The sequence below is a fragment of the Salvelinus namaycush genome, chromosome 23 (assembly GCF_016432855.1).
Source record: "Salvelinus namaycush isolate Seneca chromosome 23, SaNama_1.0, whole genome shotgun sequence".
NCBI classification, from domain to species: Eukaryota; Metazoa; Chordata; class Actinopteri; order Salmoniformes; family Salmonidae; genus Salvelinus; species Salvelinus namaycush.
In genome coordinates this window covers 13,607,282-13,625,703 of record NC_052329.1, presented here as the reverse complement: position 1 = coordinate 13,625,703, position 18,422 = coordinate 13,607,282, and the positions used below count along the sequence as shown (strand labels likewise).

The 18,422-nt window shown below is 48.9% G+C and overlaps 1 protein-coding gene across 1 annotated transcript in view; it reads right to left on the bottom strand.

Moving 5' to 3' along the window:
* The window catches only part of LOC120018973 (roundabout homolog 1-like), a 415,988-nt gene extending 399,274 nt beyond the window's left edge, over positions 1 to 16,714 (bottom strand). The window contains exon 1 of the mRNA XM_038962182.1: positions 16,537 to 16,714. Coding sequence (XP_038818110.1) covers positions 16,537 to 16,714 — 178 coding nt within the window. The remainder of the gene's footprint in view (positions 1 to 16,536) is intronic.
* Positions 16,715 to 18,422: the final 1,708 nt, after the last annotated feature.

The following is an 18,422-nucleotide window of genomic DNA, read 5'->3' as shown; positions in this document are numbered from 1 at the left end:
TGCACTGCTCGTCTGCTCAGCGCCGTCTGAGCCATCCGTCTGCCCAGCGCCATCTGAGCCATCCGTCTGCCCAGCGCCATCTGAGCCATCCGTCTGCCCAGCGCCATCTGAGCCGTCCGTCTGCCCAGCGCCATCTGAGCCGTCCGTCTGCACAGCGCCATCTGAGCTGTCCGTCTGCCCAGCGCCATCTGAGCCGTCCGTCTGCCCAGCGCCATCTGAGCCGTCCGTCTGTCCCGAGCCGTTAGAGCCGCCCGTCTGTCCCGAGCCGTCAGAGCCGTTCGTCAGTCAGGAGCCGCTAGAGCCGCCAGCCAGTCAGGGGCCGCCAGAGCCGCCAGCCAGTCAGGGGCCGCCAGAGCCGCCAGCCAGTCAGGGGCCGCCAGAGCCGCCAGCCAGTCAGGGGCCGCCAGAGCCGCCAGCCAGTCAGGGGCCGCCAGAGCCGCCAGCCAGTCAGGGGCCGCCAGAGCCGCCAGCCAGTCAGGGGCCGCCAGAGCCGCCAGCCAGTCAGGGGCCGCCAGAGCCACCAGCCAGTCAGGAGCTGCCAGAGCCGCCAGCCAGTCATGAGCTGCCCGCCAGTCATGAGCTGCCCTCCAGTCATGAGCTGCCCTCCAGTCATGAGCTGCCCTCCAGTCATGAGCTGCCCTCCAGTCATGAGCTGCCCTCCAGTCATGAGCTGCCCTCCAGTCATGAGCTGCCCTCCAGTCATGAGCTGCCTTCCAGTCATGAGCTGCCTTCCAGTCATGAGCTGCCCTCCAGTCATGAGCTGCCCTCCAGTCATGAGCTGCCTTCCAGTCATGAGCTGCATCTCTGTCCGGAGCTGTCCTTCAGTCCGGAGTTGCCCCTCTGTCCTGAGCTACCTCTCTGTCCTGAGCTACCTCTCTGTCCTGAGCTACCCCTCTGTCCTGAGCTACCCCTCTGTCCTGAGCTACCCCTCTGTCCTGAGCTACCCCTCTGTCCTGAGTTGTCTATATTTAGGAGGGGCCTTGGTGAAGGTTCCTGGACCATGGTCGGGGGCGAGGGTCGCCACTCAAAGGACGCTAAGGAGGGGGACAAAGACAGTGGTGGAGTGGTGTCCTCGTCCACCGCCGGAGCCGCCACCGCGGACAGATGCCCACCCAGACCCTGCCCTTGAGTTTTAGGGGTGCGTTCGGAGTCCGCACCTCAGGGGGGGGGGTACTGTCACGTCCTGACCATAGTTCTTATGTGTTTTGCTTGTTTAGTGTTGGTCAGGACGTGAGCTGGGTGGGAATTCTATGTTGTGTGTCTAGTTTGTCTGTTTCTGTGTCCAGCCTAATATGGTTCTCAATCAGAGACAGCTGTCAATCGTTGTCCCTGATTGAGAATCATATATAGGTGGCTTGTTTTGTGTTGGGGATTGTGGGTGGTTGTTTCCTGTCTCTGTGTTTGTGTTCTGCACCAGATAGGAGTGTTTCGGTTTGCCACACTTTGTTATTTTTTGTTCGTTGTAAGTGTTCACTGTTTTTTGTTTAATTAAACATGTTGAGCACTGGCTACGCTGCGTGTTGGTCTGATCCCTGTTTCACCCCCTCTTTTAGTGAAGAGAGGGAAGGCTGCCGTGACAATTATCTAGTTCACTTGCTTTTCCAATGTAAACATATGTTTCCCATGCCAATAAAGCCCCTTAAATTGAATTGAAATTGAATTGAAAAGCAGAGAAGTGGCCATGTGGTGAGGGACGAGGAGAATTGGCAGTAAAAGGGGAGGAGGAGAAGGGAGAGGAGGAGAATGGGGAGAAGGGAGAGGAGGAGAAGGAGAAGGAGGAGAGGAGGAGAAGGGGGAGGAGGAGAAGTCATCATTATGCAGACAAAACTCCACAACTTCATGATGAGGTTGTCAGGGTAGTCTACACCCTGGGGTGAGGACACGGAGTGTGTGTGTGCAAACAATGCTGGTGCTCAATGAGGTTATTTATCTGCTATTGCTGACTCATGCTCTACCTGTTCTGTGTGGGCAGAAATGAAGGTATGCAGTATACTTTTTAAATTCAGCCTCGGTTTTCAATCAACTAGCCTTGATAAGATACACTAAAATGTTGTGAGTGCGGCGGCATAGCCATTGCTTGTCAAGGTCAGTTGGATAAAGACACGTTCTCAATGTGTCCACTAGGAGGACAGGCCTAATATTACCCACTGGGCACACACACTGGTTGTATCAACGTTGTTTCCACGTAATTTCAATAAAATGATGTTGAGCCAAAGTGAAATAGACATTGAATTGACGTCTGTGCCCAGTGGGTACCTTCCTTTTGATGAATGCCCTTCAGCTACCCCCAGTCAAAATGACCAATGAATGGTTAGGGACACATTATCCTCCAAATGACCAAGGAACTCAAATGTGTACCTTGATCTTTTGAGATCTAAAGCAAATATTCAAACCACTCACTTTGTTGCCTTATGGTGTTTGTTTTCTCATGGTTTCATAAAAAAATCTATAAGTCTCTTCCATTATATAAAACAAAATGACATCAATAACCTATGCTACCACAGTAAGGGAAATGAAAGCGACATTTCCTTTTTGTGATTTTACAATTGATTGTATACTGCTCCTTGAAAGTTTCCAATTGCATACTTATAATATCATTGTTCAGTGGTTGTGGGAATGGTTTGAGGGAAGGCTGGGACCAACCACAGTGACTGATCTCTCTCTATGGACCCAGAGCAGAGGACAACACAACACAGTGATTCATGCTAAAAGCATTCCCTCCATTTCTCAAATAGAACGCCTCTTCTCTCTCTCCCCGGTGCGATCAGCTGCCAAAACAAACTGGCGCTGTGATGAACGTAATAAATATGATCGATGGGAGATCTGGTGCTGTTGACCTCACACCACGTGCCAATGTCCTGAGAACAGGTGCTGCTCAGATTTACAGACTACCCCCTTCTCTGTCACACAGAGATCTGCTGAACCCCAGCCAGTGACCACTGACACCCCTCTCCCAGCACTCCTACATCCCAAGAGCACTCAGACAGAGAGCCATAGACATACAGTACAGTGTTCATCTGAGCCTAGCACAAGACGTGCCCTGCGAGTCATACATACAGTATCCATTCAAATGAGTAACAGTTGTCCTAATCATAAAGCTATCAGTTATGGGACTCATCTCTCCTGTAAAGCTAGCTTTAAGGCAGAGGAGAGCTGAAGGGTGTGTGTGGACTCATAAACAGGCCCTTTTGACCAGGAGGCTAAGCAGACATGTGCTCCGACTGCTGGGACTTCAGACAAGTTACGTATACCCAAGGCTGGGGTCAATTCGAATTGAAGGCAGTCAATTTAAGTAAACTTAAATAACACTTCACCATTTAAAAAAACTGCATTTATTTTGAATGACTTCTCAATAAACTGAGGAGTAGAAGCTTTTTATTTAAAATGTTTTTACATTTTAAATTTTAAATTGAAATCACTTCCTGAATTGACTGCCTTCAATTCAAATTGACCCCAGCCCTGGCTGATACACCCCGTACTCTCAGAGCTTTACTATGTCCTTTACTGTCACATATACTGGCAGAGAGCTTTGAGTGCTATTTCTACAGCCAACTTGTACAGCACTGTTTCCATGTAGCTGTGAGTCTGTGTGAAAGGGGCTCCCTGATGACTCCATTAGCAGTGTTACCTGCATAATACACACCTGGCTCAGGTGTGTGGGTGTATACTTGCACCTGTACAGTCCATTCATGGATGTACTAACCTGGGGAGGCAGGGCCTATCTTTACAGTCTCTGGAGGCTTCCTTGTGTCTCACTGCTGCCAGCCAGGGATCTAACACATGCCTCATCTGCCTCACCACACCAACCCCTATACTATAATATACTATGCAATACAATACTATACTATAATATACTTTACTATACTATAATAGACTTCAATATACTAAACTGTAATAAACTGTAAAAACGTTACTATAATATACTATGCTATACTATAATATACTTTACTATACTATAATACAATATAATATAATATACTATACTATAATATTATATATTTTACTATACTATACTTGGCTCCCGAGTGGGGCAGCGGTCTAAGGCACTGCATCTCAGTGCAAGGGGCGTCACTACAGACCCTGGTTCAATCCCGGGCTATATCACAACCAGCCGTGATCGGGAGTCCAATAGGGCGGCGCGCAATTGGCTGGGGTAGGCTGTCATTGTAAGTAAGAATTTGTTCTTAACTGACTTGCCTAATTAAATAAAGGTAAAAAAATATATATACTATGATATATTACACTTTATTTTACTATAACAAACTTATACTATATATAAAAATAGTATAGTATAAAAATATACTATACCATACTATACTATAATTAAGCAATAAGGCCAGAGCGGATGTGGTATATGTCCAATGTACCACAGCTAAGGGCTGTTCTTATCACAACACAATGTGGAGTGTCTGGATACAGCCCTTAGCCGTGCTATATTGGACATACACCCCCCAAAAATGTTGGGGCCTTACTGCTATTATAAACTGGTTACCAATGTAATTAGAGCAATAAAAATAAATGTTTTGTCATACCCGTGGTATTCGGTCTGATATACCATGGCTGTCAGCCAATCAGCATTCAGGGCTCGAACCACCCAGTTTATCAGATAATGTAATGTAATGTAATATACAACCAGCACACCTTCACGCTAAGGATGAGGCTACAGGCGGTATCCTCTCCCACCCCACAATCCTCTCCATTGTGTCAGAGTGGAGATCTTGGTAGAGGAGAAGACACGGCCACACAGGGCAGGGAACGAACATGCCACCCATGGCAACTACCTAGCTAATGAAATCAGCAGTGACAGTCATGCACTAAGAACAATATGGACAAAGAGTGCCTATTCCTCATCACCGGATTACTTTGCTTAATATTACAAGCTGTACCCTTCAATTTGGGTAATTAAAAATGCACCTGCCTGACAGTCATGAAGACACCATATGGACATCCAGGCACAATACAAAGGGAGGCATTAAACGCCCTCCTCCTCCCCCCTCAGCCTCCCTCCTCCCTCTCTCTCTCCCCACAGCTGGTGCAGATTGTAGCCTATTTACATTGTAGGCAAAAAAACACTGTGATTATCCAGGAGTCTCTCTGTTTGGATATGAGAGGGGTGTTAGGGAGGGCAGAAGGCGTGGCTGGTTATTAGCACTTAGCAAAATCCCACCCACTTTAGTATTTTCCTTCCATGAGAATCATAACATCAGCCATGAAACCGATCTAATTCCTCTAATCAAACCTCAAACATGGATTTTCTTTTTGATGATTATTTGTGTACCTGTTTGACATTTTTACTGCACTGTTAGGAGCTAGTAACACAAGCATTTTGCTACACATGCTATGACATCTGTTAAACTATGTACGTGACCAATACTTTTGTAACGGTGTTCCTCCTCCTCTTCATCCGAAGAGGAGGAGCATGGATTGAACCAAAACGCAGCTTCTGAAGTTGACATTATTTATTTACAGAAAAGACGAAAACACGAACTTCACTATAAACTAACAAAACAACAAAACGGAGTAGACAAACCTGGACATGCGAACTTACATACAACGCAGAACTCACGAACAGGAAAATGACTACACAAAAGACCGAACGTACAAACAAACCGAGAACAGTCCCATGTGGCGTAACATACAAACACTGACACAGGAGACAACCACCCACCCACAAACAGTGTGAAAACACCTACCTTAATATGACTCTCAATCAGAGGAAATGAAAAACACCTGCCTCTAATTGAGAGCCATATTAGGTCACCCTTTAAACCAACATAGAAACAGAAAACATAGACTGCCCACCCAAACTCACGTCCTGACCAACTAACACATACAAAAACTAACAGAAAACAGGTCAGGAACGTGACATAACCCCCCCCTTAAGGTGCGAACTCCGGGCGCACCAGCACAAAGTCTAGGGGAGGGTCAGGGTGGGCATCTGACCACGGTGGTGGCTCAGGCTCTGGGCGAGGTCCCCACCCCACCATAGTCAATCCCAGCTTACGTCTCTCCCTCAGAATGACCACCCTCTTACTCCACCCACCTAATATACCGGGTAACATCAAAATAAGGGACAGCTCCGGGACAAGGTAGCTCAGGACAGATAGGTAGGTCAGGATAGAGAGGTAGCTCAGGATAGAGAGGTAGCTCAGGATAGAGAGGTAGCTCAGGATAGAGGGGCAACTCCGGACTGAAGGGCAGCTCCGGACAGAGAGACAGCTCTGGACTGAGGGGCAGTTCTGGATACATGGCAGCTCTGGACTGAGGGACAGCTCATGGTTGGCTGACGGCTCTGGACGCTCATGGCTCGCTGACGGCTCTGGCAGATCCTGTCTGGTTGGCGGCTCTGGCAGATCCTGTCTGGTTGGCGGCTCTGGCAGATCCTGTCTGACGAATGGCTCTAGCGGCTCCTGACTGACTAACGGCTCTGACGGCTCGGGACAGACGGGCGGCTCTAATGGCTCGGGACAGACGGATGGCTCAGACGGCGCTGGGGAGACGGATGGCTCAGATGGCGCTGAGGAGACGGATGGCTCAGATGGCGCTGCGGAGACGGATGGCTCAGACTGATCCTGTCTGGCGGAAGGCTTTGGCTGCTCCTGTCTGGCGGAAGGCTCTAGCGGCTCCTGTCTGGCGGAAGGCTCTAGCGGCTCCAGTCTGGCGGAAGGCTCTGTAGGCTCATGGCAGACGGGCGGCTTTGCAGGCTCATGGCAGACGGGCGGCTTTGAAGGCTCAATACAGACGGGCAGTTCATGCGGCGCTTGGCAGACGGACAGTTCAGGCGCCGTTGGGCAGACGGCAGACTCTGGCCGGCTGAGACGCACTGTAGGCCTGGTGCGTGGTGCCGGAACTGGAGGCACCGGACTGGAGACACGCACTTCAAGCCTAGTGCGGGGAGCAGGGACAGGGCACACTGGACTCTCAAAGCGTACTATTTGCCTGGTGCGTGGTACCGGCACTGGTGGCACCGGGCTGAGGGCACGCACATCAGGACGAGTACGGGGAGAAGGAACAGTGTGTACAGGGCTCTGGAGACGCACAGGTGGCTTAGTGCGTGGTGCCGGAACTGGAGGCACTGGGCTGGAGAAACGCACCATAGGAAGAGTGCGTGGAGGAGGAACAGGGCTCTGAAAACGCACTGGAAGCCTGGTGCGTGATGTAGGCACTGGTGGTACTGGGCTGGGGCGGGGAGGTAGCGCCGGAAATACCGGACCGTGCAAGCGTACTGGCTCCCTTGAGCATTGAGCCTGCCCAACCTTACCTGGTTGAATGCTCCCCGTCGCCCGACCAGTGCGGGGAGGTGGAATAACCCGCACCGGGCTATGTAGGCGAACCGGGGACACCATGCGTAAGGCTGGTGCCATGTAAGCCGGCCCGAGGAGACGCACTGGAGACCAGACGCGTTGAGCCGGCCTCATGACACCTGGCTCAATGCCCAATCTAGCCCTACCAGTGCGGGGAGGTGGAATAACCCGCACCGGGCTATGCACACGTACAGGAGACACCATGCGCTCTACTGCGTAACACGATGTCTGCCCGTACTCCCGCTCTCCACGGTAAGCCTGGGAAGTGGGCGCAGGTTTCCTACCTGCCCTCGGCCCACTACCTCTTAGCCCCCCCCCAAGAAATTTTTGGGGTCTCTTCTCGGGCTTCCAGCCACGTCTCCTTGCTGCCTCCTCATACCACCGCTCTTGGGCTCTCGCTGCCTCCATCTCCTCACGAGCGCGGCGATATTCCCCAATGTGAGCCCAGTGTCCTTTTCCCTCCAATACTTCCTCCCAAGTCCATGAGTCCTGATTTCTTGGCCGCTGCTCAAACTTGCGCTGCTTGGTTCTGGATTGGTGGGTGGTTCTGTAACGGTGTTCCTCCTCCTCTTCATCCGAAGAGGAGGAGCATGGATTGAACCAAAACGCAGCTTCTGAAGTTGACATTATTTATTTACAGAAAAGACGAAAACACGAACTTCACTATAAACTAACAAAACAACAAAACGGAGTAGACAAACCTGGACATGCGAACTTACATACAACGCAGAACTCACGAACAGGAAAATGACTACACAAAAGACCGAACGTACAAACAAACCGAGAACAGTCCCATGTGGCGTAACATACAAACACTGACACAGGAGACAACCACCCACCCACAAACAGTGTGAAAACACCTACCTTAATATGACTCTCAATCAGAGGAAATGAAAAACACCTGCCTCTAATTGAGAGCCATATTAGGTCACCCTTTAAACCAACATAGAAACAGAAAACATAGACTGCCCACCCAAACTCACGTCCTGACCAACTAACACATACAAAAACTAACAGAAAACAGGTCAGGAACGTGACAACTTTGACCTGATATTTGGATTTGAATAATCTAACCCCATTCTCTCTCTTTTCAAACCCCATGTCTCTCTCTTTCTTTTACCCAGTCTTATCCACTCCAGCCCCTCTTGACGGCATCAGGCTGGCCCAGCTCTGAGTGGAATAGCTATTAGAGATATTTCCTGGGACAGCGGTAAATTAAGCTGTGAGGATCAGTGAGATGAAAAGAGATTGGACAGGGAACAGGAACACCATCCAGGCTCTGTGGCCCTATGAAAGCAGGCTGTGGGGAAGCCTTCTGCAGGACAGCAGTGACAGGTTAGAGGCAGTGGGATCACTCCTCTAGACTAGGTCAGTTCTGCAGCTATGTTGTCGCTCTGGGGGGGAAATGGGCGCTCTGAATCGAGTGGGACGTGAGAGAGAGCGGCTGACTACACACGTACGGCTACACCCCTCTCTCTCCTTGCATCATGAGGGGCACTTACACTGATGAGCATGAGCGAGTGACGGTGTTGAGACGTAGCACCGTAGCAACGGCGCTCTGGTGTAATGTATGTGGGTGGGGTGACACAGGCAGGTAGGCTGATTGGTTTGCAGGGTGGGGACTGAAGGCCAAAGCAGGGCCTTTAACGGGAGGAGAGGACGGACAGAGAATAGAGCTCTCCATCTTTCTCATGGTTAAGCTGTCAGCCAGGCCCATGCAGCCAGCCAGCCGCACAGAGCCACTCCACCCCCACATCAATAAGGGATAAACAAGGCAAGGTCCCCACCCACCCACCCACCATGGACCATGAATACCAACACAGACCTCTTGGACACAACATAGGACACAGGGCCCTTACCTTGATCACTTGCAATAAAATATTAGATCCAGAAAGGTAAGGGTGGAGAAGTACAGTGATGGAGAAGGCTTGCCTAGCCTGTCATCCTCCATCTACATCTATTCAGTCAGAAAAGCAGCTACTGTCTCTCATTCAGACCATCAGCACTCTATTTCCTATCAGCCCATAGGTCATTACAGTAAATGGCCGACACTAGACATTGAGGGTCACACGCATGGGGAGAATATGAAATATAGCGGCTGTCTAGACCAATTCTGTTCTACACCCAATCAACAGTGGCAGTGCGGCGACCTTCAATTTCCTCACTTTCCTCTGTGTCTTTATCTCCATAAACTGATAAATAGATTGTCAGGCGGCACTGTGATCGCTGTCATCCTTTGTGATGTGTGACAGACGCAGTGGTAGCTGTCCACAGTGAGGGGGCAGATGATCTGAGATGGACTGCTCTATGCTCAGCCTGTCATGTTACAGCAGGAGAACCACAGACCTGTCTCCTCTCCCGTCTCTGTCTGGGTGTCTGTCACTGCCAACTACAGTGCAGTGTGGGAGCTAACATACTGCAAGTGCTGCTGGGGGTTTAGCATGCAACTTTAAACCGGCTTTGAAACCGTTCGCTCTCATTTATTATGGACATACATTTGCAATCCACTTTGATTTCAGGAAGCAATTTGTGAGAGCTGGATGCCTGGCTGGCTGCCTGGCTGGGTGCTGAGAGTAATAAGCAAGTCTGTTGGAGGAGCATAAAAAAACACTTATCTTAACACCCAACTAAACTTCAGGTCAAGAGCGTGCTATAGATTGAAAGTTATATTATGGTATTTTGAGATAATCCAAGCGCATTTATAATTTAGTGACAATTAGGCTCATAAGAAAGGCTTTATAGTCATTCTTCAACATATCAAGAGATTCTAATCTGCATTATACAACGAAAGTTCATTGTGTTATTATCCTAGTAGTTATAACTGTGGACATGTAACAATGAACATACAACCTGCTCATATTAGATAGATATGTGTTACAACTATGAGTAAAGTGTAATTTATATCCAGTAACCCTAATGCACAGAGCGTGGCTCTGGATGCACAGCCCGAACACACACCTCCCCACAATTCCCAAACAACGTGTCTCCAATACTATTCATTTTGAATGCGTTGACAGTTGGAGAACTTTTTGGAAATGTACTGAGAATTCGAAAAGTATTAAAACCAACGGTCCAATACACTGCTGTGCGTACGAGTACACATTTGGTACTCTGATAGACCCTTAACACAAAGGTCAGACCACATGATACTTCAGTGGGGCCCTGTATGAAGTGGTGTCACAGTGAAATGAATCCTCCCCCTGAGGGGACACAGTAATGTAAGGGACCCTGGGGGCAGATATCACCCTGCTCTCATTCAGCTCAATGTCCTCTGTCCTCCGCTGTGATCAGCCACTTACCTCAGCCACATGGTGAGAATTACCTCTTAATCAATGAACTTGTTTTTCCATCAAGGACACAATGATCGCAAGGGGGTTCAATGGCAAAAATAAAAGCAGTGAACCACAAAAAGGATCCTATACTTTACTGTGCGGCCTTCACAAGGTGAACTTCATTTTTACTTCTGTTAAAAGTGGCAGCTGTCAAACTAATCTGCAGTCCCACCCAGGCAGGCTGTGTGTAAATGAAGTCCTTGGTTGCAGCCCACTCTGTCCTATCAGCAGCAGACTGAAGTATCACCTAGGTCACCTAATAGCTTCATTTCCAATTCCCTGGCTGGGCCAGATCGATTTCCCTCATTCCATGCACAGATGGGATTAAAAGGCCAGATAAAAGATGAACTCCTGGAACTGTCATTATAGCAGATTAATGAGGGGGGCACTCAAACATGTTTAAATGCCCCCCACCCTGGCCATGAACCCATATGCAGCGAGGTAGAAATTATATGATTTTTCCAGATTAAATCTTCACATAAATCAGGAAAAACAGGATTTTTAAAGGACAAAATATAACTCTGATTTGTATTCAGTTACAATCCAATAGTGACACAACAATACAGAAACTGTGGAATTTAGCTAGTCCATGTTCTGTATGTCAAGGCACAGAAACTGTGGATTTTAGCTAGTACATGTACTGTATGTCAAGGCACAGAAACTGTGGAATTTAGCTAGTACATGTTCTGTATGTCAAGGCACAGAAACTGTGGATTTTAGCTAGTACATGTACTGTATGTCAAGGCACAGAAACTGTGGATTTTAGCTAGTACATGTACTGTATGTCAAGGCACAGAAACTGTGGAATTTAGCTAGTACATGTACTGTATGTCAAGGCACAGAAACTGTGGATTTTAGCTAGTACATGTACTGTATGTCAAGGCACAGAAACTGTGAGGCAATACAGATAGAGCACAGAAACTGTGAAGCAATACAGATATAGCAAGCTGTATCATTTTTAGATTATATCTGTGACACTGGCAGTGATCCACAAATTGACTGGGGTACAAAAACCTTTCCTTCTCGGGATCCTATCCTATTCTCCACCACACACAGTGATGGACCCTGGTAATGGCTCTAGCAGTTCATATTGAACTTATTGTTTCTGCAGAAGATTTCCTGGAGCTGAGAGAGGCTGTCTGTGAGGTCCAGTAAATCACCACGGGAATTGTGAAACCAGGGCTCCTCCCACACAGCGACAACACAGTGGAGACACTATTCTATTCCCCTCATGTCAGGAAGAAGATCCAGAAAAAAACCAAACACACGCCTCATCTGTAATCTGCTCCAGACCATGTCCCTGTGTGTGTGTGTGTGTGTGTGTGTGTGTGTGTGTGTGTGTGTGTGTGTGTGTGTGTGTGTGTGTGTGTGTGTGTGTGTGTGTGTGTGTGTGTGTGTGTGTGTTAGCTCAGTCCCTCAGGTTCGTCCCATTTCATATTACTAATTTTACCTCCTGTTTCAGGAAGTGATGTGTGAAGTGATGTGACGACAATGCAGTGCTAACAGGCAACTAAACATAAACAATATCCCATAACCCACAGGTGGAAAAAATGCTTTTTAGAGACAACGATAGCCAGCTGCCTCTAACTGGGAATCATACCAAAACCCCAACATAGAAAAAACAACCTAGAACCCCACATAGAAAATATAAACTAGACTAACCCCCCTAGTCACATCCTGACCTACTCTACCATAGAAAATAAAGGCTTTCTATTGTCAGGACGTGACAGTACCCCCCCCCCCCCCCCCCCCCAAAGATGCGGACTCCGACCGCAAAACCTGAAACAAAAAGGGAGGGTTAGGGTGGGTGTCTGGTGTCGGTGGCGGCTCTGGTGTGGGACAAAGAACCCACTCATCCTGCAGATCCAGCCATGGACCCAGGCTGACCACTGTGCCTGGACTGGGCATCAACGCAGAATAAGACTCTGGCCTTGGAGCTGAACTGGACGCCGTGCTCAGACTGCGCATCGGCGCAGGGGAAGGTACCGGCCATGGAGTTGGAGGTTCCGGACCGTGGACCGTCTCAGGAGGTTCCGGACCGTAGACCATCTCAAGAGGTTCCGGACCGTGGACCGTCTCAGGAGGTTCCGGACCGTAGACCATCTCAAGAGGTTCCGGACCGTGGACCGTCTCAAGAGGTTCCGGACCATGGACCGTCTCAAGAGGTTCCGGACCGTGGACCGTCTCAAGAGGTTCCGGACCGTGGACCGTCTCAAGAGGTTCCGGACTGTGGACCGTCTCAAGAGGTCTGGGACTGTGGACCGTCTCAGGAGGTTCCGGACTGTGGAACGTTGTTGGAGGTTCAAGACTGGGAATCGTCGCCGGAAGCTCTGGACTGGGGAACATCGCCGGAAGCTCTGGACTGGGGAACGTCGCCGGAAGCTCTGGACTGGGGAACGTCGCCGGAAGCTCTGGACTGGGGAAAGTCGCCGGAAGCTCTGGACTGGGGAACGTCGCCGGAAGCTCTGGACTGGTGAACGTCGCCGGAAGCTCTGGACTGGTGAACGTCGCCGGAAGCTCTGGACTGGGGAAGCGCACTGGAGGCCTGATGCGTGTAGCCGGCACAGGTGGCGCCAGACTGGTGACACGCACTTCAGGGCGAGTGCGAGGAGCAGGCACAGGACGTACCTGACTGGGAAGGCACACTTGAGGAAGAGTGCGAGGAGCAGGAATAGGACGTACTGGACTGGGGAGGCGCACTGGAGGCCTGATGCGTGGGGCCGGTACAGGTGGCACCGGACTAGTGACACACACTTCAGGGCGAGTGCGGGGAGAAGGCACAGGACGTACTGGACTGGGGAGGGGCACTGGAGGCCTGATGCGTGGGGCCGGTACAGGTGGCACCGGACTGGGGACACGCACTTGAGGGAGAGTGCGAGGAGCAGGCACAGGACGTACCTGACTGGGAAGACGCACTTGAGGGAGAGTGCGAGGAGCAGGCACAGGACGTACCGGACTGTGGAGACGTACTGGAGACCTGATGCGTATAGCCGGCATCAATGGTACCGGTTCAATAACACAGCTGGCACAGGACGTACCGGGCTGTAGAGGCGCACTGGAGACACGGTGCGTAGAACCGGCACACATTGTACCGGAACGATGACACTCTTCAACCGGTGAGTACGAGGAGTTGGCACAGGACGTACTGGGCTGTGAAGGCGTACTGGAGACCTGGTGCGTATAGCCGGCATCACTTGTACCAGAACTTTAACACACTTCTCAGGATGAGTACGGAGAGCTGACTCAGGTGGCTTTAAATCGATAACGCGCTCCTTAGGGCAAATGTCGTGCATCCTCCACCAATTCAATAACTCTCTCATTTCTCTCTCCACATTCTCCCTCAACTCACTGACAGTCTCTGGTTCACTCCCCTCAACTTTCGCCGACCACTCCTTGCTCAATCTGTCCCAATATTCCTCCTTGGTCTCTGACTCACCCCTCAGCGTCGCCGACCACTCCGTGTGCTTCCCCCCAAAAAATTTAGGCTGCTTCTTGGGCTTGCGTCGTGGCCGCGAACCCTGGTGTCGTCGCTGTTCTCCATTATCTCCTTCCGTCTGCTGTGACTCCTGCCAAGGAAGGATCTCCTGTCCTTCCATTATTTCCTCCCAGTTCCAACTTATTTTCCCCAATGTAGCACGCTGCTTGGTCCTGGTGTGATGGGATATTCTGTCAAGTTGTTCGTAATTATGAGGGTCGGACCAAGGCGCAGCGTATGTCGAGTTCCACATATTTTAATGAAAGTGAAACTTAATACAAAACAAATTAAAGAATAAACGAACCATGACGACAATGCAGTGCTAACAGGCAACTAAACATAAACAATATCCCATAACCCACAGGTGGAAAAAATGCTACTTAAGTATGATCCCCAATTAGAGACAACGATAGCCAGCTGCCTCTAATTGGGAATCATACCAAAACCCCAACATAGAAGAAAACCTAGAACCCCACATAGAAAATATAAACTAGACTAACCCCCCTAGTCACGCCCTGACCTACTCTACCATAGAAAATAAAGGCTTTCTATTGTCAGGACGTGACAGATCTTTGTTCCCATGTGCAGTTGCAAACCGTAGTCTGGCTTTTTTATGGCGATTTTGGAGCAGTGGCTTCTTCCTTGCTGATCGCCCTTTCAGGTTATGTTGATATAGGAGTCGTTTTACTGTGGATATAGATACTTTTGTACCTGTTCCCTCTAGCATCTTCACAAGGTCCTTTGCTGTTGTTCTGGGATTGATTTGCACTTTTCGCACCAAAGAATCTCTAGGAGACAGAACACGTCTCCTTCCTGAGCAGTATGATGGCTGCTCCCAATTGTTTTATAGGTCTTGGTTGATTTATTTTGATTTTCCCATGATGTCAAGCAAAGACACACTGAGTTTGAAAGCAGGTCTTGAAATACATCCACAGGTACACCTCCAATTGACTCAAATTATGACAATTAGCCTATCAGACGCTTTTAAAGCCATGACATAATTTTCTGGAATTTTCCAAGCTGTTTAAAGGCACAGTCAACTTAGTGTATGTAAACTTCTGATCCACTGGAATTGTGATACAGGGAATTATAAGTGAAATAATCTGTCTGTAAACAATTGTTGGAAAAATTACTTGTGTCATGTCCAAAGTAGATGTCCTAACCAACTTGCCAAAACTATAGTTAACAAGAAATTGATGGAGTGGTTGAAAAACGAGTTTTAATGACTCCAAGTGTATGTAAACTTCTGACTTCAACTGTAGGACCTTCCACCCCCACCTGGGATATGGATGCCTGATGAAGACCTAAGGGTCGAAACGTTGTAAATAAATATCACCTGGGAGCATGAGCAGCAGTGTGCAGCATTTTCCTGTCTGTTTTCTATGAGTTTGCCTACAACTCCAGCACCTGAGGTAAGTAGCTGAATGTGCGTATGTTCTTCAGCTTTTGTACTATCCCTCATCTCCCCACAGAGCCCTCTAGCCCTGGGAGACACCAGTCAGCACACCGAGCCTACGTCTCCCACAATTCTCCTCTTTCTGTACTCATGAATGTGAACTTATTCTGTAGTCTCTGCTGATATATTCACAACATGGTCAACATGTTTTATTACGTTTCCTTTATGTAGGGATGGAGCTCAGAGGGAGACACAGGCAGTTTGCTTTATTCAGTTACTCTCCGTTTTCTGTGTATTAACATGGTATACAGCTAACAGGGGAATTCTTAATCCCTATAGAAGATGTCTGCACTGAAATCTTCCCATAAAATGCATATTGTAATCCCTCTGATTACTATAGGGAATAGGAGGTTTATATACAGTACCAGGTGTGACATAACATGTTTCATATGATCTGCCATTTATTCACTCCACGTTTAGAATGAAAGTGACAGTTGCTATGCAGAAAATAACATCATGATTAAAACGTTCAAACCCACGTCCTTCCGTTAATCACCATTGTGCCTCACCCAGTGTAATCATTTCCTCCAACCTCACATTTTGCATGACTAACGTTTCACAAAGACAACTTTGAGCAGCATAAAGACTTACAGATGGATGGATAGAGAGAGAGAGAACATTTGAAATCTCAAGACAAGAGAGCCTATGACAGAAAAGTATGTGTAGCAATAAGAAATGGAGAAAGACGACTGGACATGACAGAGCAATTGGAAACATTTAACTCAGTCAATGCAGGGGATGATTTGAAGAGCAATTCATGAATTCCGAATTATTCATGAACTGATTTCAATTCCCTTCCTGAACTCACTTTCCCAAAGCTCCAACCTATCCTTAACACACACACACACACACACACACACACACACACACACACACACACACACACACACACACACACACACACACACACACACACACACAGTAGAAATAGTTGACCATAGTAACAGGAAACAGCAGTAGTATCAGTACCTGTGTAGCCCAGGGAGTTGTCATCCTCGTGTTCTGAGGTGGGGGCCGGCGTGGCCCCTTCACTGGCCCCTTCCTGAGTGGCCGCGCCCGTGTCTGTCGGAAATAACACCACAGGGACTGAGACCACTGGCACACTCTCATCACCGGACACGGCCAGTGCCCATGACCCTATGCCCATCTGGCACAGGCAGCACCACACACTCAGCAGTGCCAGGCTCAGAGGGTGCCACTGCCCACCCACCCTATACCCTCCGTGGGAGAGACCACCCACCCACATCCCTGGCTGTATCCAAGATCCAACAGTCTTCAAAATAATATCCAGTGAGACTCTGACTGAGACACTTATAAACCTGGACAGTAGTGCCACAGTGTGTCAATCAGCTGTCTTTTATAGTTCAGTCAGAGGATGCTGTCAGCCTCAATGGGAGAGAGCTGTGAGACTGAAGTGTTGTCTATCTCCTAGGATCTCGATTGGTGTGTCCCCATGCTGCGTTGTGGTGGTTGTGGTGTGTGTGCAGAATGGGAGTCCCTCTATCCTCCCAAAAGCCATGACTGGCTGCACTCCTGTGGGACCATATGGGCAGGGCAGAGTAGGGAGGGTTAGGGCACTCCTACCCTGACTCAGGACCCCACCATACACACACCTACACACTCACACACACTCACACACGCACAGACACACATACTGATGCTGAAACTTCTTTTTACAGCCAATTAACTCCTAATCAGTCCTTTTGATTGTGGTCCCTCTCCCATCACATCAGTATTGTGGCTGACTGTCTCTTCAGCAGACAGGGTGACAGGTTTTGGCTGTGTGACAGGCTGTGTGAGGGTGGGACAGATGGGGGGAGGAGAGAGGGGAGGGGGTGAGGGAGGCCAAGAGGGCTGGGCGTATGGCTAATGGGGGAGATGGGGGCCGTTGGGGGCCACTGTGCCCTCATGATGGGTAGGCGTGGGATAAATCAGCCTGGGACATGCCCACTCTCATTGTGGGCCGCTGACAGGGGGTTAATTTGGGCTGGGGGGAGGTGGGGGTGGGGGGGTAATGAAAGGAGGTCTAAACCATCCAGCTGACTGAAAGGCAGTCTGTCGGAAGTGTCTGTATCCTCAATAGGATCTGGCATCAGTGGGGAAAAATAGCAGACGGGGTGACTGAATAGATCATTGGAGAGCACCTTGGATCACTAGACTGTGTAACAGTATGACCCCTATTCCCTTTGTCTTAGTTATTTCTACAGAAGTCTGGCAGCATTAAGAAACATAGCATTTTGAATAACACGATATATACAGCACAGTATGACAAGGCTTCAAAACAGTTTTGACAAATTGGCGACAAGAAAACAACATACGAGAGACATGTTGGAGAGGCGTTCCACATGAATGGAGTGGTCCTGCTCCCTACCGGTCCTGTAGTGTTGTAGTTAGAGCAACGCTGGGACAGTTTAAAGGCCCCATGCTGGGACCATCCTATTATCAGACACTTCTCTCTCTCTGCGCTGTGTTACTGTTTACGCAAACAAGTGTCTCTGCTCTGCTCCAACTGACAACACTACTGGAGAGAGGAGGGGAGGCAACAACACACACAGAACCACGCACATATATACACAGATACGGCTCAACACAGAATGGAAAATAGACAAGGTTCGGAAGCAGGCTCAACACAGAATGGAACACAGATAAGATTCTGAAGCATGTTCAACACAGAATGGAACACAGACATCCAGGAAAACAGAACGAGTTTCCTTGTCTGTCTGTCTGATTTAGATTTTGACACATAATGACAGTGTTTCCCAAACCTGGTCCTCCAGTATCCCCAACATTACACATTTTTATTGTAACCTTGGACAATCACACGTGATTCAACTTGTCAACGAATCATCAAGCCC